This window comes from Girardinichthys multiradiatus, chromosome 12, assembly GCF_021462225.1.
Source record: "Girardinichthys multiradiatus isolate DD_20200921_A chromosome 12, DD_fGirMul_XY1, whole genome shotgun sequence".
In the NCBI taxonomy this organism is placed as follows: Eukaryota; Metazoa; Chordata; class Actinopteri; order Cyprinodontiformes; family Goodeidae; genus Girardinichthys; species Girardinichthys multiradiatus.
The window spans coordinates 11297911-11321630 of record NC_061805.1 but is presented as its reverse complement, the minus strand read 5'-3'; the positions used below and the strand labels follow the sequence as shown (position 1 = coordinate 11321630).

Here is a 23720-nt window from a genome sequence, read left to right as displayed (position 1 = left end):
TTCACGTCACCGACCTTTGAGGAGTGACTTTGGACACCACTGTTCTAGCAGGACAGGAACTCTAAACACACAGCCAGTAAGCATGACCCTATGAAAGCCCACACCTAAATCCAATGGAGAATCTGATGCAAGACCTTACTAGCTGTGCTGGAGCTATTTTACAAAAAATACATTTCTGCATCTAGATGAGCAAAGCTGGCAGAGACATACTCTCAAAGACTTGCAGTGAAAGGTGCTTTTACTAAGCGGGGTGCAGCACCGCTTGCAGCTGTCATGACTGACAGGACAAGCCCCTGTGACTCGGGGACCCTTGGAATTGTCCTAATTTCTCCCCCTCTATGGCACCACACTCACTACGTATTGACCCAGGGTGCCTGAACTATGAAATTGTTTTTCCTCTGCTTTATAATAATAAACTACCGTACTTTGTGTTGCTCTATCACATAAAATGCCAGTCAAACACAGTGAAGTTTGTTCTACTGTGACAAATGGAGAAGTTCACATTATATGGATACTTTTGCGAAGCACTGCATATTTAAAATATACTAATATATTTGTGGCATGAATAAGGAAACAGGACCCCTCCCTTTGCTAATTATAAGGTCAAATGGAGATGGGCTGAGCAACATTGCCTGATGTAACCAGGTACATGATATCCTATGCCCTTCAAGTCAATACAATGGTTACAAAAAGAACATGTTGGAATAAATACTTTGCAATACAATAATAAAGGGGAGAATACTCCGGTATTATTCTTAAATGTAAAATCTGACGTGGAATAAAAGCTTCCTCTGCTTTTTTTATTAAAACAATTGTCATCTTCCACAGAACAGTTAAATTCCTCCATAAGAAAGGTCAGTTTTGAAATCTGGAGGTGGAATTAAGGTCATAATGCAAAAGGTACAGGGTAGATAAATCAAACTAAATACATATTTAAAGAAAGGTATTTCTTATCAAGCAAATAAGTCCATTCAAAGTCGGATTATGTTTATGTGTGTCTGTGTGTGAGGGTTAGCGTGGCTGGGTGGGTGGTGGCGCAATATCAAGCAGGGGACTTCAAGGAAAAATGGAGACCTTTAAAAGTCAGTTGCCACCGCCGCTATTTCTCTGACGTGGGCTTTTATCTTGTATTCATTGAATCTGTAAACAGCATTCTCTAGCCCTGTCACAAGTGCTTCTCTGATCTAGACTGAGATTGGGCTGCATCCTGCTGCTGTCTCCTGCAACAGAGAGCAATAAACTACATGTTCCCTGGCACTGAAAAAAAAAACTGAATAAACACAGAATCTGCTTTTCCTTCACCCTAATTTTCTGCCTTTTGCACCACTATCCCTTTTCCCCCTTTGGCCTCATCAGGTTCAACACAAACCTTCAGTTGGTATTTTAATTGGTCCTCCACAATCAACAGCAAAGCTCCTTAAGAACGTGTTTGCTCCTCAGTCAGGCTACACTCAAGGACCAGTGCTGGGTTTTGAAGTGGCTTCATGCAGAGTTTTGGAAACCACTCTTAGAGCATAGACTTTGAAAAATAGATAAGAGCCACAGGGTATAGGGTTTTATGTATCTTATATCCATGTGTTACTGCACCATATCCACCGTATCCATGGTGAGAAAATTACTTTTTGGTTTGCGCGGGCGATTCTTAATGTGAAACGTCTCTGCAAGAACGCAGAGAAAACTGGTCCACACATAGATGTAACATTTGACAGGGAATTGATCTTTAGAGATTGATCTTCAAAGGCAGAAAGGTAATTCTAGAAGTAATGATGTCGAGTGTAGTGGTGTTGTTTGTGAAGATGCACTTCTCTGGTCTTAGTGGGAGACTCACCTGGGGCCTCAATAAGCTGTTTGTAGATTCCCAAGAATGCAGACTCTGCCTCCTTACTGCGCTTGTTCAGAGCTACCACCTGCAAGGAAGAAGATGCCATTAAGGTAAACATGGACTTGCATAACCGAGGTACAGAGTACATTTTTGGCGGTATGAATTATTAAGTGAAGTGAAGATTATCTGATCTCCCAAGAACATCACGTGTAAGATTGAACATTATTGATAACTCCTATAATGTAGTTCAGATATGTTTAAATTACAGCTGGGATCTAAAAGACAAAAAAAAACCGTTTCCACAAATCCCTGTTTATGTTCAGTGATGTTCTTGAAGATTGGTGTCTGATGAAGCAAGCTGTGAAACTATCAAACACATCTGGTCTAATAGTAACCCCCTGCATACATGCTGGGACAGGACAAAACTGTGTATAGTTTATACTAACCACAACATACAGTATGTTATTATATGAGGCACACAAAATACAATGATGCCTTTATGTCTCCCATCCATCTAAATTTGAAATGCTGCCTCGTGTGTTGCATTTAATGTGCCATCATATTATCTTAGTTTTACTTTTCATTTAGGTCGAACATCTTTTTTTAATTTATTTCTATACGTTAGATGAAGTCTGAAAACAAAATAAAAGATTTTCACAAATTCCTGCTTATGTGCAAAAATGCTCCAGAAGATTTATGAAACACGATGTCATTAGAAATAAAAGCTGAAAGGAATGAAGGAGTGATCATAATCAAAGGTTCAAGCTGCAGCCAGTTTCCTATGAATTATTATTATGAATAAAATTTGAATAACAAAATGTCTTAAAGGACTAATTTCAAACATGGATAGCTGCTGCAGCAGGAAAAGTTACCTCTCATTTCAGCAGCTACTCCTTCAAGAGAACCCAACAGTTTTTGCAATAAGCATTTTATAAAGAATGGGAAAAGATATTTCAAATAAAAAGAATGGGGGGGGGGGGGGGGGTGAACTCTTTCCCATTTGGTCACTTTGAAGCCCAAGTGAAGGAATTTCAATGGTAACTGTACTAAAATCGAAATAAAGACATGTACTGAATACTCAGAATCAGAATCAGAATCAGCTTTATTGCCAAGTTCGTACATACAAACAAGGAATTTGCCTCCAGTACACTTTGCTCTTTTGTTCTGTTTTTGCATTACAGAATATACAAATTTACAATTTACAATGTTCAATATACACATATCTAATAAAAAAGGTGCATTTGCAACATCTGTATGCTGTTGTTCTGTACTCTATTGAATGTTCATCAGAGAAACATTCTGGGGGAAGAAACTGTCTCTGTGGCGGCTGGTTTTAGTGAACAGTGCTCTGTAGTGGCGGCCTGAAGGTAAAACTCTAAACAGTTTATGTGCAGGGTGTGTGGGGTCTGCAGAGATTTTAGCAGCTCTTTTCTTGACCCTAGACCTGTATAAGTCCTGGATGGAGCGAAGGTCAGCTCTGATTATTCTCTCTGCATTCCTGATTATTCGTTGCAGTCTGGACCTGTCCTGTTTTGTGGATGAACCAAACCACACTGAGATGGATGAAGACAGGACAGACTGAATGATGGCAGTGTAGAAGATGACCAGCAGCTCCTGTGGAAGGTTGAACTTCTTGAGTTGCCTCAGGACGTACAGTCTCTGCTGGGCCTTCTTTCATCTTTTCACTTTAGTTACACCATAATGAAAACTTTGCCAGAGTTGCCAAAACTCTGCATTCATCTAACTCACATTTAGATATGCACAATAGTTGTAACTAAAATAAAATTTCTAATTGCACTAGTATTACTGAAAATAACAGTGCACATTTTTCTCGCTATTAACCCGGATTTTGCTCCCTCTTTGTGTTCTGTGTTATCACCACGATCTTCCCATCACTCTGAACCTTTGCATATTGACGTCAAAAATTATTAGCATGTAAAGAATGAATGCATGGCACTTGAAATGTAAGACTCTATAAATGTTGCACCCAAGCAGTTGTCTTCAATGCTGACTGCACACAATGATTTGCAAAGACAATTGTTATTCAATATATTGCGCAGCCCTACTATAAATTCACTGATCATTACCAGCTTAGGTGTTGCCATGGAAAGATTTACATAGGAACACAATATAAATAGTGATCTTTTCTAATGTCACTTCAATGAGAAAGACTGCAGAGGGCAGAGTTTTCAACAGTAATCAGTGACATCTTGAGAAACTGTGGCAATATTTCTCCTGTTTAACTCCCAAGCTGTTGCATGTTGCGAGGTGACATTTGGCCTGGTAAATGTAGGTGCCGGTATGTGCGAGGACACTCGCCAGTGGCCTCCATCACCAGCAGCACTCAGCACCTACTATCCGCCACTCGGCGGGTGACGCAAACCAATTAACGATTCATTAGGAGGGACAAAGAAAGCAAATTAGCCACCACCTGGCCCCATGGAGAGGGCACCTGCACTAGTGGGTATGTGGGTTAGCCGCTCTCAGCTCACACTAAGACTTCAGGTCTGTTTGTGAATAAGAGGACATGCAGTACCTTCTTCTTGATGCCCTTCCACTCTACAACAGTAAAACCAGACCAGGCTCTTCTGAATGACCCACAGCTCAGCAAGAACCGGCTGGATTCAAATTATTGTCATCTATTGTCCATGTCCTTTCTGTCACTGTTGATTACAGCCCCAGTCTCATCAGTTCAGTGGGGCCAGCAAAGGGCCAAGTGGGCGGCATGTGGGAGCTGGGCTGCTCCTGGGTAGCATAACTGCACTTAAAAAAAGCATTCATTTCGAAAAAGCTGAAAACACTTATGAGAATGGTGGCAGTGCGCTGGAGCTGTTTAGTGGGGTTATAAATAAGGTGTGTGGAAAATAGCATGAGACGGAAAGCCTTTGATTTACTGGAAATGGCTGGCGCATTCCCCAGGGAGGCATAACAACAGCATCATGTTTAAAGAAATGTCATAAAGATCAAGCAAATCTCTCCCCCCATCACTCCCACTCGTAGCAACTCAGAGGAGTTCATGGAAAATGGAAAAGGCTGGAGCCTAATCAATACAGATGCAATAGTCTGCAGCTCTTAGGCTCCCTGATACACAGGGCTGTTGTTTCACTAAGCCATACCCCAGTTTAACCTTCCACCACCCACACACCTGCCCTCATCTGCCTCCCATCACCTTTCATCCCGGCAGGACTTCATGAAACTATGTGGTGGCAATAAACAGAAAAGGTTCATAAATCATGTAACTATTAAAAATACCTTTTCCAACTTCATGTGCTGGGAGATGCAACCAGTGCTTTGCCTTAAACATTTTAACATTTTGTCACATTAAAACCCTAAAATTCAATGTATTTCACTGGGATTTATTGTGATTTGATAACAGAAACTGGGACATTTTTCACAGTAGAGCACATAAACAAACTGAATTGTTTAGGCAAAGATTCCCACCAGTATTCAAACTCTTTTTATTTTGTGCAGCCCAGGATCACGTTTGAATTCTAGCCAGCTCCTCAGTGCAACAGCACATTAACCATCAAGAGCACTTTGTGACACCAAGACAAACTACTTCCAATCTCAGATTACACCTGAAATACATGACCACTGCAGCGGAGTGGTTGCACCAGCCCTTGGTAATCAGACTTTCACTGACAGTTGGCTGGCCGACTTCTCATTCTTCCCCTGAAGCATATTCATCAAATAGGGTCCCCAGTTCCATATTTAAAGAAATACACGAATAAACTAGAAGTCCTGCAGAGACAGCAACTAGGACTCCATTTTCTAGAGACATGCTGGTCCTCCATCATCTTTTAACGAGAGAACACCTCCAAAATCACACCATTAACCTGCCCACAGATGCTAGCAAAGACATCAATCACATACCTGCCTGATGCCTTCTAATGTTGGTCCTACTATGAGTACACATATGACCAACGTCCCCACCCCAGCCCCCCAGCCCACCACCACCAACACAACTGTGCCTTTGCTATCATCAAAGCAATCACAGTTGTCATGCATAAAAAAGGCTGATTGAGAGTCATTGTCACATCCAGCATAAGTCACCACTAGTAAAACAGCTGGCATTTTTGAGCTCCTATGTCATGACAGACAGGTCTGTTGCACAAAGAGTTGCAGCTTGATGTAGGACTATGACTGGGAAATCTCCTCTCCTCCTTGGCTGGAAAATATGACTGTTTCTCTTGCTCTGGCTTACAGTGCTTTCTTTGTTTTCACCCGTTTGGGATAAAAGGATATGGCTATCAAGGGAATGGGCTTGGCCTCGGGATGATTTTACAAGCAGGAGTAAAGCCTGGGGCACAGCAGCAAAAGAGACACAAAGGAAACCTGTTAGGGCTCTTCCATAACTCTTCAGGCAGAAAGAGTGGGCAGAGCACAGCCTCTGGGACAGGGCTGCTGGGAAATACTTACTGATAAGCCTTTGAGAATACTTACTGTACCTACTAGTGAGTGTGTCCGTGTGTGTATTTGAACAAGGGGAGTGCAAAACAAATGAAGGAAGGGAGAACAAATCTGTAGTGAATAAGAGGGAGGAGAGTCGAGGGCTACAAAGCGACGTGCAGAGAGAGACAAGAGACAACGGAAAAGAGAGGCTCCCATAAAGAGCGCAATTAGCAATTATGCAGTCATCAATTACAATTATCACAACTGGTGATTATGCAATTATCACTCTAAATCATCGTTTTCCCCCCTCTGCATTACCAGTTTGCCACCCCTTGTGATTTGGTTGTTTGAGGACGAGTTGTGACGATGTAGGTGATTAGAGTATGTGACAATGACTGGGGTGTTGGGAGCGTGTTGAGGTTGCACTGCGTGTGTGCAAATAAAATCGTGAATGCTTGAAGCATGCCTGCATGTGCATCTGTGCTTGCTTGTGTCTAAACACAGAGGGGTCGAAGAGATCTACAATAAAATTCCAGACCTCTCCAGAACCAACTTTCACAGTCCTTTATTAGACCATCTTAAAAAAGAACAAAAGTTCACTATAATTTTTTTGCAGATAGTTCTACAGGGTTCAGGTTTTAAGTATGGAACCCGCCAATGATTCCTTTTGTGGCTCTGGGCCCTGTCTGAGTGGCCCTTTGGGAAAATTCATGTTGGGGTTCATCGGGGGTGGAGGGCTCATGGGGTTGAGATCGGAATTTATTGAGGGGCTGGGACCGTTTCATCCTGGGATGGCTCTGGTTGGCGGGTTCATTTGGACCAGGTAGACCCCTCATTTGTCACTGCCTGGTGTATTGATGGTTCTTGGTATCCAGGGCTGGGTGCTTTAGTGTGTGCCAGCTTACTCCTGGTGACTGCTTGCCAGGCCTGGGCCCCCTGGCTCTGTCAGGCCTCTGCTTGGGGGGTGCGGTGGGTCTTGGTCCCTGGGTCAATGGATGGATCTGCTCCGGCATAGACGGCTGCCAGCATGGCCTGTGGGCTCGTTGCTGCACCTCCCTGGGGCTTCTGCATGGCTGCTGCGTGGTTCCCCTAAGGCTCTCCTCTGCTCTTCTCTGGGCGGGGTTGTGGCAGTCCGGCGGTGGTTCTTCTAGGGTTCTCTTGCTCTGGAGGGGGCTTTAGATGTCTGTGGCTCAGATCTCCTCCGTATCTGTCTTGTGTCCAAGGTGGCAGGTCTAACACTCGCTATTGCATGTTTTTATAGAGAAACCTTTTATACACAAGTGCACTCCCACTTACACTCACAGGTGTTTGGATTAAGGTGTTAACAGATACACAAATGTTTTATATTGAGCGGCAGTTACCACTAAATACATCTTGCATTCATTAGTACCGTGCAGTTTTTGGTAACATTGGTGTTGTTATATATGTTTTAGCAGGTGTAGAAGCAGTCTTCTAGGGTGTTATCTTGTATTCTCTCATCATTTTTTCTCTATATTCTTTTCTTCTTCTCTCCCTTTTTCCTTTTTGCCCAACCTCTCTCTCTTTCTTGCCCCTTTTTTAACCCTTTTTGTTTCAGTCTCTGTGTCCATTGCAATTGAAATAATCACAAAGCAGTTTCTAATAAAAGGTTTTTCATAAATATCAAGCAGAGCATTATAGTTCTAGCTGTAGTGATGGATGGATAATGGATGGATGGATGGATGGACGGATGGATGGATGGATGGATGGATGGATGACTTTAACACAATGGGACAGGAAAATCTAAGGAAAATCTAGAAACTATATTTCCCATTGTAGATTTTCTTTTTCTGTATGCAGACCTGGAACATATTCAAATCAAATTCCATACCTTTTAGGGCAGTCTATGAATCCTGAACACAGTACTTTAATTCTTCACTTTTTCCTTGTACAAGAGAGTGTGTGTCTTTGTGTGTGTGTGTGTGTGTGTGTGTGTGTGTGTGTGTGTGTGTGTGTGTGTGTGTGTGTGTGTGTGTGTGTGTGTGTGTGTGCATATGCAGTGCTAATGGATGCGTTACTTCCATTTTATAGTGAATGTGGTTGGCGTTGTGCATGGCTTGGGGACAGCAAATGTATGGTTTCACAGTCCCTGAGGCCTCTAAATTACCTGTCATCTTCCTCATGATGCAAAGGTCAGTGCACAATCATAGGGACTCCATCCTACAGAGCTGTTCGTTGAACAGCAGTCCAGCCCACAGGCTGACAGGATGTCACAACAACCCAGGCGCCCTCCATGCTTATTAGAACAAAACCATGAGAAAGCCCACCACCACACCACCATTCAAAATCAGTCCCTCTAAAGTAATCCACTGGCAAGCTGGCTGAGAAAACAAGTCAAAATGTGGTCACCACAATTGTGTCATGTTAAAATAAACAACTTCTTTTAGTAAAAAAATGCACAACAGTAATTTTCAATCCAGAAGAAGGGAAAAGATCATATATTGGTTCTGCCACCCAGCACTTCTGCCAGCAATTTTTTATTTTGTTCCTGCTTTGAGTGTAGGTTCATAGAAGAGGCGGGAGCAGAGAGATGAGTTGGTGAGGAGTGACTGATGAGTGGATGGAGGAGAGGGGCAGAGGTAAACACTATTGCAATACAGTCTAGAACTGGTGAGAGACCTGCATACACCCACACCCAGACACATATACACACACACACTTGAACTTGGAGGCATGCAAACACACACAGCAAATTGTTGTCGCACACACGTACCCTGCACACTGCGTGTGTTTGAGGGCAGATTTAATCATGGTGACACCCGTCTCGGAGCTGTGGTGGCAGCATGGCGGTGGCTGCGGCCATCTTTGGATGCCCGATGAGATGAGCAGTCAGAGCACTGACACACGTCTCGTCGCCCTGTCAATTCCAATCAGTGGTGCCTGTCAGTCAAAGCACACTGACGCCGCAGCCGCTCTGTCTTCATTGAGCTGCCGGCTCAGCCAACAAAGATGGCTGATGCTGACCACGCTGATATTTGTTTGCAACAAGTTATCTTCATGTGTCTACATACTGAAATGTAGTAAAATTACAGAGCCTTAAGAAAGGACTCATTATCCTTAAACGCTATCATGTGTTTTAGTTACAACTGCAAATTCTATGGATTTTAGTGGTATTTTATAAGATAGAGCAACACAAGGTCACACATTAACAGTCAAGTAGAAGGGCAATGATGCATGATTTTCAAAATATCTTTCATATAAAAATCATAAATATGTCACCTGCCTTTGTATTCACACCCCTTTCCCACAACACCCCTGAATAAAATTCAGGGCAACTAATTGCCCAAATACCTCTAATTAGTAGCCCACCTGTGAGTAATTTAGGTCTACATCACACTATTCTGTGAAGACTGAGGATTGTTAGAAAACATTAATGAACTTATTAATGAAAAATATATATATATCACAAATGTCTAGGCCCATAGTCTGGAGGAGCCACAGAGATCCACAGCTCAGGTGTGAGGATCTGTTAATAAGGCAACTATGAGTAGTGAACTCCACAAATGTAGTCTTTCTGGCAGAGAGGCAAGAAGGAACCAATGTTGACATAAGACATCCCACTTGCAGTTTGTTACAAGCCATGCAGGAAGACACAGCAAACATGTGGGCCAACAAAAACCAAAACTTAACTTTGTGGCCTAATTGCAAACCACCATGTGTGGCTGCAGGCTAACATTCCACATCACCCTGAACTGACCTTTCTTACTGTAAAACATGGTGGCAGCAGCATCATGCTGTGGGGAATGAGGAGCAGGGACAGGGAAGCTGGTCAGAGTTGATGGGAAGACTGATGGAGCTAATTACTGGTCAATTGTGGAAGAAACCCTGCTAGAGGCTGCAGAAGACTGGAGTCTAGGGCGAAGGTTCATCTTACAACCGGAAAACGACCCTAAACCTACAGCCAGAGCTACAACGGAATGGTTTAGATAAAATCATTTTCATATCTTAAATTACCCCAGTAATGGTCAAGCCCTAAATCCAACTAAGAATCTGTGGCCTGACTTGAGAATTGATGTTCATGACAAATTGAGCTATTCCCCAAAGAAGAATGAGCGAATCATTTAGTTTATGGCTGTGTAATGCTTGTGGATACATAGCGCAATGGACTTTCTCAACAAAAGACTGTCTCAACAAAGTACCGAGTCAGGGTGGGGTGAATACAAATGCAAGGTGTATTTTTCAGATTTTAATTTGTTAAAGCCTTTAAACAATGTATCATTTTCCTTCTGCTTGACAGTTATTGATTACTTTGATTTGGTCACATATAATCCAAATAAAATGCATGATCTTTGGTTGTAACATGACAAAATGTGTGAAACGTTCAGGGAGTATGACTATCTTCAAGGTACCGTGATATCGTGAAGCTAAGGCTTATAGAGTGTAGAATTTAACAAGCTTTTAAGATCCACTGAGCAGTGCAGTTCAAAGGTCTGAAAGATATTTATGTACAAAACCTGACCACCATTGACAAACACGATCAAGAGTTATTTAGGGTGACCATGTTCAGAATTTGAATAAAATCTGCCAGAATGCAATAAGCACAGAGAAAAAAAGCTTTGATTACTAAGCAGGTTTGGGGATTTGCTGTTATTTAGCCTCAATAGAACAACCCTACAAAAAGTATTGGGGTTAAAATTGTACATAAAACACAAAACTGACCAAACTGACTTCTAAACGCCTGACACAACTAATGTCTGTCAGACACAGGCACACTGGAATGCCAGTGATACTGCTCAAGTTTAGCATCAACATAATGGAAATAAGAAGATCCTGCTCCAAAGTCAAAACCTTTAAGCTTGACTAAAATTTGCAGCTGTCCACATGGACAAGCCAAATGCCTTCTGGACAAAATGTTTTATATGCAGAAGTGAAATATTGAACTGGTGGGCCACAAAGACAAGAAGAATGTTAGGAATCAGAGTTAGGCTTTCAATCCTAAAAACACCAACTGTCCAGCAAGGTGGAGAAAGCATCATGCTGAGGTCCTGTTTTACTGCTGGTGTTACTGGCAGATCACACAAACTTGGTAAAATAATGATGACAGAGAAATTCTTCCGAATTCTTCAATTCATTCATTTCAAGTCACCAGTCAGCCAGGTAAACCTGAATAGGATGTTCCAACAACACAATGATTCGAAACACACCTGGGATCAGAACTAGTTTTGGACATATTAAGATTCTGGAATTTCTCTGGTCTAAACCCTCTGCAATATGATAAGGGATGGGGGTATTCAATAGGGGTGAAACTTTTGAAACCACGCACTATGCTTAAACTCTTGCCAGCAAATAATCCAACACTTTTAAACTACCCCTGCCATTTCTGATAAGGAGAGAGGTCACATATCCAAATAATTCCACAATGAATTCAAACTTCAGAACCAAATTAAAGAAAAAAAATAATTTAAATTGTATGTTGCATTATCGACATTGCCTAAAAAAGAACCGTTCAAATAAAACTATAAAAGCTGAAAATTAATATAGCATTCATGCCAATGATAAGTGGATGAACACTTCTGACCAGAACCGTATTTTCATAATAATGACAACATAATCAATGTAACACATAAAATGCATTTAAACTCTGGCTATACAGGTCCTTCTCAAAATATTAGCATATTGTGATAAAGTTCATTATTTTCCATAATGTCATGATGAAAATTTAACATTCATATATTTTAGATTCATTGCACACTAACTGAAATATTTCAGGTCTTTTATTGTCTTAATACGGATGATTTTGGCATACAGCTCATGAAAACCCAAAATTCCTATCTCACAAAATTAGCATATTTCATCCGACCAATAAAAGAAAAGTGTTTTTAATACAAAAAACATCAACCTTCAAATAATCATGTACAGTTATGCACTCAATACTTGGTCGGGAATCCTTTTGCAGAAATGACTGCTTCAATGCGGCGTGGCATGGAGGCAATCAGCCTGTGGCACTGCTGAGGTCTTATGGAGGCCCAGGATGCTTCGATAGCGGCCTTTAGCTCATCTAGAGTGTTGGGTCTTGAGTCTCTCAACGTTCTCTTCACAATATCCCACAGATTCTCTATGGGGTTCAGGTCAGGAGAGTTGGCAGGCCAATTGAGCACAGTGATACCATGGTCAGTAAACCATTTACCAGTGGTTTTGGCACTGTGAGCAGGTGCCAGGTCGTGCTGAAAAATGAAATCTTCATCTCCATAAAGCTTTTCAGCAGATGGAAGCATGAAGTGCTCCAAAATCTCCTGATAGCTAGCTGCATTGACCCTGCCCTTGATAAAACACAGTGGACCAACACCAGCAGCTGACACGGCACCCCAGACCATCACTGACTGTGGGTACTTGACACTGGACTTCTGGCATTTGGGCATTTCCTTCTCCCCAGTCTTCCTCCAGACTCTGGCACCTTGATTTCCGAATGACATGCAGAATTTGCTTTCATCCGAAAAAAGTACTTTGGACCACTGAGCAACAGTCCAGTGCTGCTTCTCTGTAGCCCAGGTCAGGCGCTTCTGCCGCTGTTTCTGGTTCAAAAGTGGCTTGACCTGGGGAATGCGGCACCTGTAGCCCATTTCCTGCACACGCCTGTGCACGGTGGTTCTGGATGTTTCTACTCCAGACTCAGTCCACTGCTTCCGCAGGTCCCCCAAGGTCTGGAATCGGCCCTTCTCCACAATCTTCCTCAGGGTCCGGTCACCTCTTCTCGTTGTGCAGCGTTTTCTGCCACACTTTTTCCTCCCCACAGACTTGCCACTGAGGTGCCGTGATACAGCACTCTGGGAACAACCTATTCGTTCAGAAATTTCTTTCTGTGTCTTACCCTCTTGCTTGAGGGTGTCAATAGTGGCCTTCTGGACAGCAGTCAGGTCGGCAGTCTTACCCATGATTGGGGTTTGAGTGATGAACCAGGCTGGGAGTTTTAAAGGCCTCAGGAATCTTTTGCAGGTGTTTAGAGTTAACTCGTTGATTCAGATGATTAGGTTCATAGCTCGTTTAGAGACCCTTTTAATGATATGCTAATTTTGTGAGATAGGAATTTTGGGTTTTCATGAACTGTATGCCAAAATCATCCGTATTAAGACAATAAAAACCTGAAATATTTCAGTTAGTGTGCAATGAATCTAAAATATATGAATGTTAAATTTTCATCATGACATTATGGAAAATAATGAACTTTATCACAATATGCTAATATTTTGAGAAGGACCTGTATGTAGAGCCGTGCCTGAGAGCTGAATATCCAGCGAATCCTCTTGGGTTGCATCTGATGTGCCCTCACTGCATCTTTTTTGAACATTTCATTAGGTTCTATTTGACATGGAGAGCTAGATTTTATGCTCCTCTTTTACAGACCTTTGGACCAACCCCTCTCCACTAGTGCAGCCCATAAAAATATTTCAGTTTGGATCAAAGTGTAAAGAGGCCGACTGACATTTCCATACCCACAGCTGTAAGACATTAGGATATTTGATATAAGGTACTATAGAAACTTTGGGTCAACATCCTTAGGAGAATGATGACAATGACCCAGGCTTGGAAAGATGGCAGATCAAGGTGGAGCTGACGTAATCCCAGAGGACATGGCATACGGAGCTGCCTGAGAGGCAGAACATGGCACTACATTAAACTGAGATCAAAGGGCCCGCTGTCTCCAGCACGCAGCAGGTGGCTTCTGGGTCCTCCTCTCCATCGACAGGCGGCAGAACCACTGTGTTACCAGCTCTCTCAATAAAATTCACAAAGCACCAGCCTCAAAGTCACCGCAAAGTCAAAGTCGAGAGACAGACGCAAAGAAGAAAACAAATCTTTTCTCAGTGTCTTTGTACTTCAAAAGACAGGAGTTGTCATTTTCTTTCAGCTTGCTTTTTCAAACCTTTCATGCAGCGAATGACCTAAGCCTTGAGGAAAGTGTGCCTGTTGAAAATTGATCTATCAGCGCTTGATGGGAAGGAGTGCAGGCGTGCTAAGAACGAGATGAAGGCACAAGCTTGACGTGTTGAAAGAGAAGGCTGTGAAAAGCAGTACTGAGTGCTCCTGGTCCAGATTTCAGAGCTGGGAGGGCTGATAAGAGGTGAGAGGAGGGGAGAAGTGCAGGTAAGGACTAATTATAAAAATGAAGCGCCCCCATTATCTCAGTGCTGTATTGCAAGAGTGAACAAAGCCACAACAGATGGGGTGTTATGGGTAACTGTGCCAATGTGAGCCAAAGCCCTGGAGTGGACAGACCCTGGGAGGCTGCTGTTGGAGCGGTTCTGGCACTGGAGAACCACAGCTGCATATCTCACCCTCAGACACATGTTGACAGCATTTCTCAAGTCCTGCCCGCACTAGTCAAGGTGAGACAGCGTGACACTGGGGGAAGAGAGACGAGTGAAAGAGGCAGAGAGAGCACTCCGCTATGATGGATAGTGCTCTCTATCCACTTCTATTCTCTCTCCCTCTTAGAAGGCTGGTGACTTTCCAGTGAGGCAATTATCATTGCAGAATGCATAATAGCCTAATTAATTACAGGTGTCAACGCTGCCTTTGTTTAAGCATGGAGGAACATCATGCCATAGCTGCATCCGCCAAAAAGAACAGCAATGATCAACGATCCCTGCACACCGGCTGGAGGTGCGCAGCTGATAGAGGAATGAATGTCGTGGACATGAGTCGAAGTCTGCCCAATAGTCTTGTTGTGAACAGAAGATGGTTTGAAAACACATGGTCTAGAAATTAGCTCCAATATTTGCCTGATGAATCTGACATTGTCAGTGCCAGTGTGTGCAGGAGCATCTCAGGAAGGCATTGCACACTCACCTGACACTTTATTAGGTACACCATGCTAGTATCATGTTTGACCTCCTTTTGCCTTCAGAACCTCTTTAATTTTTCTTGGCATAGAGTCAGCAAGGTGTCGTAAACTCTCCTCAGAGATTTTGGTTCATGTTGACATGATAGCATGACGTAGTTGCTGCTGGTTTGTCACCTGCACCTCCCGCTGTCATAGAATCTCCCGTTCTATGACATTCCAAAGGCGCTTTGTTTGATTGAGACTTTAGGATTTTGGAGGCCTTTGGAGTGCAATGAACTCGTTGTCATGTCAGGAAAATTGGTAGAAACAGGGGCGAAGCGCATGGGGGTAGAGCGTGCGACCCATATACGGATTCCTCAGCACCGCGATGCAGCTGTCCCGGGTTCAAGTGTCATCCCCAGTCTGCAAGCCTGTTCTGTATGTCCTCACCCTCTCTCTAGAATCCCGCTGCCTGTCTGCCAACTTTCTAAAAGTGCAAATGATAAAGGCGACTAGTGCCAGAAAAAAAATATTAAAAAAAACTGAAAGTTGGTAGAAGCAGGTTGACACTAAGAGCCACAAGAGCTCAGAAAATATGCCCCATACCATATCTCCATCACCAGCAGTCTGAATATTAATACATTAATATATTAATACAAGGAAGGATGGACATTTTGCAATTAGCTATTTTGGTGAGCCTTTCTGAATTGGAGCCTCAGTTGTTATTCTAAGGTGACAGGAGTGGTACCCAGCAATGTCTTCCACTGCTTTAGCCCATATTCTTCTTTTACTTTTATTTAAGGCTCCAAGCCTGTTTAGCTGTGTTTCTCTCCCAGCCGAAGCCACTTAAAGAGACACTGTTAGCATTAACTTACTTTTTCTGTAACATGAAAAGAACCAGTTCTTCTGTGTTTTTTGTGCGATTAGGAATGAAAGCAACTTAGCCATGAAGTAGGAGGCCACGTAAAATCACAGACTGGATAGCAAAGTGCGCATGGGTCACCAACTTTCTGTAGAGTAGATAGCTAGAGGCCTCCAAACCTCATATAGCCTTCAGCTTAGCTCAAGAACACTGCCTAGAGAGCTTCATTGAATGGGTTTCCATGACCAAACAGGAGCATCCAAACCTTAAATCTTAAGGTGCAATGTAGGGTGTCAGATGCAGTAGTGTAAAGCACCACTGAACTCTAGAGCAGTGGAGCCATGTCCTCTGGAGAGCTGAATCATGCTTCTCTGTCCAATGCATCAGTCATGGGTTGGTAGTCGTCAACAGAGCACATTTGCCTGGCTGCATTGTGAGCTGATTTTTTAGGAGATGAACCTCATCCATTAGTTGTAATGACAGAAACTCTTAATGTTTCACCATACCAAGACAACTTTGCAGGAGCAATTTGGAGACAATCTTCCTCTTGCTGTAAGGATGGCTAATACCTTAAATGATTTTAAGTCCCTTTTAAAAAACCATCTTTTTAACTTTGGTTTTAATTTCAGTTGAGCAAAAATATCCGGCTGATTTTTAAATTATTTGTCTTATGTTTTGTTTTATTTACAGTTTTACTGTATTTTGCTGTTCTTTTCTTCTTGATTATTTGTGGTATTGTTGGTGTTTGTGTCTTTTGGTTATTTCTATGTTTTTGTTTTTGACTGACTGACTGGAGATGGAGTCTTTCTGTTCAAACAGTCCAACAGTGTACAGGCTTTCTCATCAAACATTAGTGTCTGACCTCACAAATGTGATTTTGTAGGTATGGACAAGAATTCCCTTAAAACACTTCAAAACCTTGTGGAAAGCTTTCCTGAAAAGTTAAAGTGTGTCTAGGTGCAAAGGTTGAGCCGACATCATATTATATCCTATAGATTAAGAAAAGTGTGCCTGTATTTACACAGATGAGCAAATCTTTTTGGCAATGTAGAGTAGTGTAATATGACCATACAGCATTCAAAGTCACTCAAATCTCCATTCTTCTCTATTCTGATGCTTGGTTTGAACTTCAGCAAGTGATTTTCATCACGTCTATATGTCTAAATGCAAGAACTTGCTGCCATGTGCTGCTGTTTGTGTTAAGAACCAATTGAACAGGTGTATCTAATAAAGTGCCCAGTGAGTATATATCACTCCAACCAGGACACACTGCTGTGATGTTTGTACCAGCACCATCTACAACCAAACCTTTCGCCGGCATTCCTGACAAACACAGCATATCATTCGACCCGTCAGATTTGCCAATTTCACTTATTGCAGCAGGGAAGCCGGAACAACACACAATTGCCAGGGAGAAAGAAACAGAACCTGTGAAGTAGAGAAGTGAATGATGGGGTGACTGGTGAGGAGAGACAGCACAGATTTGTGTTATTCTTCCTCTCAGCCTAACACATGCATACATTGATGCAGAACTTAATAGAACGTCACATTTAATGTGTAAGCGTGTGTGTGCGTGCTTACTGTATATTGCAGTGTGTGTGTCTTCCTATGGGGGGTCGTGGCGGTAGGCTGCTAATCCCTCCACGCCCCCAGGCAGTGGGGGCTCATTGTAGAGTACATTGAGTCTAATAGGAGCGGGCGCTGCAGCTCTATGCAGCTCTTTCTGCTCCCACTGTGACAAGGGTTTTACATAATTAATGACTGTTGATGTTTCCCAGGTAGTCGCCCAGCAAATTCACTTCAGACTCGGCTGCCACCGTCGTTGGTTCCACGGAGAATGAGCGACACTAGAACAGACAGCTTACATTACAGGCATAAATAAGGCAATTTTGTACAGTGTCTTCTGACATTACTGTGAGAGAGGTTCAGGGCCAATAATTCGACTCACTTCAGAGAAGAGCTCAGAGAGAGCTTTTCTATGTCTCAGAGTCTACAGAGAATTTGAGCTTGATGCAAGTAAAACTGCCTCCTTTAGTGTTTTTTTTTTTCTTTATAATTCTGTGTGTCTGTGTGCTGTTAAGAGACGTGGAGCTGGAGAGGCGCCTTTTTAAAAAGAGAATATGCAGCATCTCCAGACATGATCATTCACGTCTGCATGAAACAGTCTAATCTAAATGTCGATCTTAATACCAGTGAGCTTGGTGGTTAGGGTTTGTATGCTTCACACAGCTACCAGCCTGCTGGGGCCCCAGGGCCCATGTAGACATTGCTGGGAGGCAGTCCACATTTATAGTAGGGCATGTTAAATTAAACATTTAAACATGACACCAAGGGAAGGCTATTTTTTACTACTCTCAGCCCCACTACTCATTATTAATTTGTAATAACCTTTAAGGCTTTTTGATGTCATACATATTTTACAGAGAGATATCACTCCCAGCCAGGCTGGAGTGGGCCTGTCGATGACGGATCACCAGCGTGCCACTAAAATATGGCTTCAGCGGTTATAATTAGGACCAGGTGAGGGTTAAGAGGGATCTGTAGGCCAGGTGTGTGTGGATTTGCCATTAAACCAAGCCACACTAATGCATCAGTGCAGTGTCATTTCCAGCATCCAGAGATTAAAAAGTGTTGGCTTCAAAAGGAGAAAGTTAAAAAGAGGACGGACAAAGATAGGGCACCTTTCTGACGGTGACCTGACGATCGTTTTTACACCATTTAGGTTTTTATGAATGTCCGGTGTGAAGGAGTTCATTCTGCTCACATAAATCAGCAGAGTGCTTGAAGAGTTGGGGTAAGGGGGGCACACATACATCCCCCGCTCTGTCTCCTTCACATTTGCGTGTTAGAGGGCTGGCCAAGACCCATCCTGCTTCTGCTCCTGCTCTGCTGGGAGGCCCACCCGTGCCCGCTGGATGCCAGCCTAAAGCTCATGTACGCAAGAGCCAACACGCCACTAAAAGCTGTAAAACAAATGAGCTCTGTTTGGTTAATGTACACTAATTGACCTCTGCTGCCAGGCATTTGATGTCATGATTGTAATGACCAGCTTTCAGCCTGATCACTCATATACAATGTGACAGGCACGAGGTGGCATTTCAATTTGACTGAATGAGGCCTAATTAGAAGACAATTCTAATAGCAGTGGCACCGATGTTGTTTTTCAAATGCATATCCTGGCAACAACTGATGAAATCAGTGCGTTTAATTTTAACCTTTAAAACCTTACAAAAATATTCAGAAACCTAGGAATTTTTCACATTCTGTCATGTTACAACCACAAAATTCAGTAGGTCGCAATGGGATATTAGACCAACAAAGTAGTGCTAGATTGTAAAATGAAAAAAAACTGATACATGGTTTGACGATTTGTACTTATTATAATTTTGTGAGCCATGCATATGTATTAGGCATGTATTTGATACCAATTTTAAATAAAACAACAGCTAAACGTTTTGTAACTTTTGATTAATATGACTACTATCCACTAAATCTTTCCCATGCAGGAAAGAGGCAGACATTTCTTAAACGCTTTGAAAAAGCTTTAGACTTTAATAAAGATGTTTTTTGAAATGCTGCGAAAAATAGAGACAAATAGTTTTGATCTGAATCACTCAATGTCACACCAAGTACAGAGTTAAAAGCTCCAATGAAATCAGCCTTGATGTTCCCCAGCTCGCCCTTTAAAAGCAGTCGCAGATCTTCTCAGTACACTTGTTAATGCACTTGACAGACTTACGTGTTCTAAGCACCTTGAAAGAGATGCTGCAAAATCACTGCAGTTCTTCTTTCAGTTCACACAGTCATTTGGTTTCGTACTTTAAAATAACCCTTTTTTTTACATTATTGCAAGAGAGGCAGCAAAAAAAACACAATCTCTGTAAAGCAGACATTCAGGAGTGATAAATCGATCTTGTGCAGCCTCAAAACAAGTCCTCAGCAAGATTTATATAAGCATATAGGTTCTGACTTTAGCAGTTACCTACTGAATGCTGAGTTACATAAGCCTCCATATGCTCAGAGTGTAGGACAATTCAGTGTGGGTTATAAATAAAGTACCTGACGCACGGCTGCAGCCACTGTGATTTGGGCAAGTTCTCACATGGGATCTCATAGTTCTGCAGTGTTAGGCCCACCGCTATTTCAGGCTTTGCCTCATTAGAACATCCACAGTGAGTGAACAAAAAAATATATATATAACAGGGTGTACAAAAGACATTTCATTAGGGAAGAAAAAGCACAAAGAGAATGTTCTGTCTCTCAGCAATTGTGCAGACTAAGCTAAAACATTTGCTACATTAAGGGCAGATCTATCGCGGAGGTGCACTTGTGATAACCAGGTTTGCTACAATACCGTGATCTGTGCCACATGGTACCAAAATGAGGCGGTTTGGGGTCCTTGTTGACAGGGATACACACAACCTCCCTAGATGACTGCAATTTCCCCTCATCCACTGGCCCCAACAGGGGAATGTGTGAGGAGAATTGTGTGTATAAGTTTAAGTGAGTGACAGAACACACAATTTAAAATATCTGTCTGAATTTTTTGGATGGAACAAGATGGGGTGGGAAAAAAAACTGCACATTATTGGATGTCTGCCTGTGTCTGCCTCTGTGACTGCATGCATCTCTGTTTCAGAGAGTGGTTGTGCATGCCTGTGGAGGCCCTCTCACACCACAGCTGCGGACTAATTTTGTTAGGGAATAGCTGGCTGTCCTTCAGGTGAATGGACAAAGATTGGTCTCAATATGAGATGTAATAAAACAGGCCCATCACTGGATCTCTCCGCACCTTCGGCTGTCCTTCACATGTCTTGCCGCGAGAAGACACATGCTGGCAAACATACTCACACATGCTGACACACACAGTTCCAGTGACTGTGGGTGTGTGTGTGTCCATATCTCTGAAGGTTTATAAAGGTTTGATTATTCGACAAAAAACAATCTTTATATATTAATTTATTTTTTAAATAAAACAATAAGCATATATTTTAACCGCTCGCCATTATCGCCTTCACAAGATTCTTTCAAAATTGCAGAAAAGAAAATCAGAAGGACCTTGTAATTTACATTTCTAAAACACAGCTGCATACGTCTAAATATGTAAATAAGACTTCAGCAAATAAGTGTCTGCAGACCGTATCAAGCTGTTGAATCTGACTGACAGAAAGTAATTCTGCATTTATGGTGGAACAACGTTGGTTGTTCTCAAAGAGCTCGGTCTAAACAGTATAAAGAAAATCGGAAAGTATCCGAGTAAAGCAAAGAAAATGTCAAAACATAAAGGAAGTAATCTGAAATAATCTAAGACACAGGAAATACATAATAGAAGAGATAAAAAAATAAACTGGCAAGAATGGATAAAGCATTCCTCTAGTGTGGAAGCCAGCCAGCCTGTGCAGCACCCGCTCTGTTCAGGTGAGCCTGAGCAGAGCGGGTGCGGGTAAACTAATTTCTAAGAAAATGTTTGCCAGTGAATCAGTTGTCCATCAGCAAACTGGACACACATGAAGATAATCTGCTGTTGGGGTAAAATATGTAAATCGAAGTTGTGAGCTTGAATCAGTTGTCTGTGGTCATTCAACTGGATATTTGATATAGCTCTCTCTAGACCAAAGATGACCTAGACTGTTTTTGTCCTCTTTAACCTAGCTATAAGCGCTGTGACTGCTGTCTCCTTTCCCTCCTTTTCCTCTCCCTCTTTTCAGCATCCCTCTTTACCAATAAGCACATTAAACACCTGTACCTTGCTTTTTGTTTGCTGATGGCCTGAGCCTGTCGGACCCGTTTGATGAGATTCTGCTGCAGCAACAAGTCGTGCAGTCTGTCATCTTCCATGGTGCAGTTTGATAGGAGTTACTGTCACATCGAGCTACACTGTGACAGGTTCTAGCCCAGTACAATTTTCAAAATTGCACAGTGTGTGCCGGGCTTATGAGATTTTAAGAAAAAACTTCAAAGCTCCTTTCTTCACTGGTCCCACAGAACTATATGAGACACTCAGCCTAAAGTTATTAAAGTACTCCATAGTATGTACGGTTTTCTTTCTCTACAGCTACTGATTTGTTTACGAAGCACACAGAATGACTTACAGGTAATATTAAAACCTGCTAACTGTATATTAGAACAGTGTCTTTGACAAACCACAAGTGACGAACCTTAAATAGAATATAATAGAAGTTGTGCTAACACCGCAAGGTACTTTGCAACTTTTAACAAGGGATCCGAGGTCTTCAAACTCCCCAGATCCAGTTTAATTAGTTTGATGGCATTTACAGTAAGACCTGGCTCACGCAGTACCTAAAGGATCTACTGTGCCAGTAGATGTAGTTAATGGTGCCCTCAGACTTCACTTGACAGATTGGATGCAAATTCCAAAATCCAATTAATCTTTTCCCATCAGTAAACACACAAAAACTCTAAAACTGCCTCCTATAAGGAGGCTGTTAATTTAGGCAGCTAAAATGGATCGCTAGACTTCAGCAGCTGCTGCTCATTTTGCCACGATGCTATTTTGTACTTTTACAGGTTTTGGTCATGTCGTATCAAACATTGTTGACTATGGAAAGAAGCTGCGGCACATCAATTCATACCCAGGTTGATAAAATTTTATCAAATGAGTATGGGGACAAATTGATCTAAAGCCATTTTAGCATATACAAAGAAAAGCTGGGTGTATTACATCAAACCTGCTGCAATACACTTAGTTGATAAAACTAGGGTTAATTTAACAGTTTCTCCAGAGACAGAGGCTTATGATTGCAGTTAGTAATGCTAACTGGGCAGATTGCTAATGCTGTTATCACTGTTCTTGTTTTAAAATCGTAAAACTTTGTTTTACAGTGATTGCTCTCCTTGACTGATGCCTCTGCTTTTAATATAAATGTGAATGAAGGCTAGAAAAAAATAAATTTGAAATTATATTTTATTCATTTTCAATAACAAACACACAAACCAATCAGAACAGATTGTGTCAAATACGGGAAACAGACAAAGAAAGCATGCAAACAAAAATACACATATATGGGGAACAAAGAAAGATTGGAAATAATATATACATATTCTAGTATGTTTATATTGGTGTCATGCGAACTAAAAAAAGAACACAAATATTGCACACAAAAAAACGTCAATACGCAATTATATAAAAAGAAAAACAAAATTACGAATACTGTTAATTACAGTACTTAGAGGGAAATAATGGGCATTGGCTTTAATCAATATTGTCAGGTTAAAACCTTAGCTACGTTCAGCTACTAATGTGAGTTCAACCAAGTCCACACCTTCTGGGTGAAACACTATTGAGCTCCCTCACCTGTATTCCTGTTCGACCACAGCCAGCTTTTACTGCTTCTTCCCAGAAGCTGAAATTCCCCACCCTCACCAGACAGCTCACCGCTCAGACAACCACCCACCCAGCCACCATCTCCACACTGATCTGCCCCTTAACCCCTCTTCAGGCTGGGCCCCCCACTCCAAAACAAGAGCCACAGCTCTCCCTCTAAATCCACAGAGACCCAATTACAGTGACTGTGGGCAAAATCACAAGAAGATGCAAAGTTACTTTGCTTTAATTGAGGATGTGTTTAACACTCTCCAGGGGCCACTGTGGCCACATTACGAGTCTGATGAAACAGCGAGCCCTTGCAGAGGGCCTTCAAAACATATTTCTGTGTGTGACAAAGGAGAAGAACACTCTGATCTAGGGGCTTTAATAGGGTTGAAGGGGGGTTCACAAATGTCACATCTCTAAAATAACACGAATAAAACAAATAGGTCTCTTACATGTGTGAAAACATTTGATTTGTTGGGAAGAAGAAGCAGCCCTTTAATGCGGGGTGGACATCAGAAGAGTCGCTTCTCTC

The 23720-nt window shown here is 42.1% G+C and overlaps 1 protein-coding gene across 2 annotated transcripts in view; it reads right to left on the bottom strand.

Annotated features, from left to right (window-relative positions):
- The window catches only part of cux2b (cut-like homeobox 2b), a 156325-nt gene that overhangs the window by 50285 nt on the left and 82320 nt on the right, over nucleotides 1–23720 (bottom strand). For both annotated transcript variants that reach the window (XM_047381835.1, XM_047381836.1), the window contains exon 4: nucleotides 1829–1907. In XM_047381835.1, coding sequence (XP_047237791.1) covers nucleotides 1829–1907 — 79 coding nt within the window. The remainder of the gene's footprint in view (nucleotides 1–1828; nucleotides 1908–23720) is intronic.